Source organism: Galeopterus variegatus, unplaced genomic scaffold (genome assembly GCF_000696425.1).
Source record: "Galeopterus variegatus unplaced genomic scaffold, G_variegatus-3.0.2 Scaffold10095, whole genome shotgun sequence".
NCBI classification, from domain to species: domain Eukaryota; kingdom Metazoa; phylum Chordata; class Mammalia; order Dermoptera; family Cynocephalidae; genus Galeopterus; species Galeopterus variegatus.
This window is the reverse complement of record NW_007736206.1, coordinates 62,416-64,490: the sequence shown is the minus strand read 5'-3', so window position 1 is coordinate 64,490 and position 2,075 is coordinate 62,416. Positions and strand designations below refer to the sequence as shown.

The window sequence follows — 2,075 nt, the reverse complement described above, 5'->3', positions numbered from 1 at the left end:
GCGTGTGCTGCTGAACCTGGGCGGCGTGGGCTCCGGGTGCTGCCGTTAGGGGCCCCCAGTCTATGCTCACCTGGTTGTGGGGGCTGAGGGATCAGGGTGCTCATTTTAGGGGTATCCTGGGCTTGGGGTCCATCAACCGGGCTTGAGCCTGACCCTCCCTGGGCAGGTGGGACCGTGGGGAGGGTCCCCAGCCCACCATCCTCCCCGGGGCAGGGCCGGGCCTCCCCCTTGGGCCCCGCTCACATTTCCTGCACGCAGTGGGCGGCGGTCAGCACGAACCGCGGGTGAGTCAAGGTGTCCCCGCAACACTGGCTGCCCGGGGTCTGCGGCAGCTGCAGTGACACCGTGCAGGGTCGCGAGTGGGGCTGCGCTTCCTGCCCGCCCACGATGTCGGCGGCCCGGGCTGCACCTGCGGGACACGGGGTGTTAAGAGCCCACAGTCTGCGGGGACAGCAGAGCCGCTGGGCCACCTCAACGCAGTCCCTGACTGCTCCGAGCCTACGTCTCCCCATCTGCATCATGGGCATCCCGTGGCACCGAGTCCCGGTGGGCTGGTGGGAAGCAGGGCTCCGCGCCTGGGGTGGGGGCACCAGGTCCTGGCGGTCAGCACGACTGTCGTCCCTGGGGGCCAGCTCCTAGTCCTGAAGGGTGGGGAGGTTTTTGAGAAGCAGAAAAAATAAATAAATAAAAATAGCCGACACATGGACCCATTTTGCAGAAGGACAAACTGAGGTATTGAAAATCCTCTTCAGGCGAGGACTGGAGGGGTCCCTCGCTCCCGCTCTCCCGGGACACCAGCCTCACTGACTCAATGACTTCATTTATTCGTGGGTACCCAGGAGTACTGAGCGCTCGCCGTGGGTCAGGGACTGTCCGGGGATTCGCTTATCATATTTAATCCTCACCACGCCTCCCTCCCAGGGAAACACCGGTTTCTGCTCATTTTCAAGGGTGGAAAACTGAGTCAAGCTGCCCAGGGCTACCCTTTTCTCTCACCCTCCCCTCCCTGGAGGCATTAGTCCCAAGCAGGGAAGGGAGTCCTGCCCTGGGCCTGCCTNGCTCCCCAGGTCCCCCCCCAACCTGTACAAGGAGGATGTCATTGAGGCTCTGCTCCGGGTCATAATTGTTCCCAAACAGGCGAGTGATGCTGAACCTCTGCTGGGTGGGCTCCGGGGTCTGCAGGTCGTGGCCCCCAGTCTCTGCTCACCTGGTTGTGGGGGCTGAGGGATCAGGGTGCTCATTTTAGGGGTATCCTGGACTTGGGGTCCATCAACCGGGCTTGAGCCTGACCCTCCCTGGGCAGGTGGGACCGTGGGGAGGGTCCCCAGCCCACCATCCTCCCCGGGGCAGGGCCGGGCCTCCCCCTTGGGCCCCGCTCACATTTCCTGCAGGCAGTGGGCGGCGGTCAGCACGAACCGCGGGGGAATCAAGGTGTCCCCGCAATAGTGGCTGCCCGGGGTCTGCGGCAGCTGCAGTGACACCGTGTAGGGCCGCGAGTGGGGCTGCTCTTCCTGCCCGCCCACGATGTCGGCGGCCCGGGCTGCACCTGCGGGACACGGGGTGTTAAGAGCCCACAGTCTGGGGGAGAGCTGCTGGGCCACCTCCACGCAGTCCCTGACTGCTCCGAGCCTACGTCTCCCCATCTGCATCATGGGCATCCCGTGGCACCGAGTCCCGGTGGGCTGGTGGGAAGCAGGGCTCCGCGCCTGGGGTGGGGGCACCAGGTTCTGGCGGTCAGCACGACTATCGTCCCTGGGGGCCGGCTCCTAGTCCCGAAGGGTGGGGAGGTTTTTGAGAAGCAGAAAAAAAAAAATAAATAAATAAAAATAGCTGACACATGGACCCACTTTGCAGAAGGACAAACTGAGGTATTGAAAATCCTCTTCAGGCGAGGACTGGAGGGGTCCCTCGCTCCTGCTCTCCCGGGACACCAGTGTCACTGACTCAGCGACTTCATTTATTCATGGTTACCCAGGAGTACTGAGCACTCGCCGTGGGTCAGGGACTGTCCCGGGGATTCGCTTATCATATTTAATGCTCACCAGTCCTCCCTCCCAGGGAAACACTGGTTTCTG

At 62.9% G+C, this 2,075-nt stretch overlaps 1 protein-coding gene across 1 annotated transcript in view; it reads right to left on the bottom strand.

Moving 5' to 3' along the window:
- Positions 1-2,075, bottom strand: part of LOC103609792 (kallikrein-11-like) — a 16,008-nt gene that overhangs the window by 1,905 nt on the left and 12,028 nt on the right. Inside the window, 2 exon segments of the mRNA XM_008594077.1 lie at positions 1,079-1,207; positions 1,381-1,546. Coding sequence (XP_008592299.1) covers positions 1,079-1,207; positions 1,381-1,546 — 295 coding nt within the window.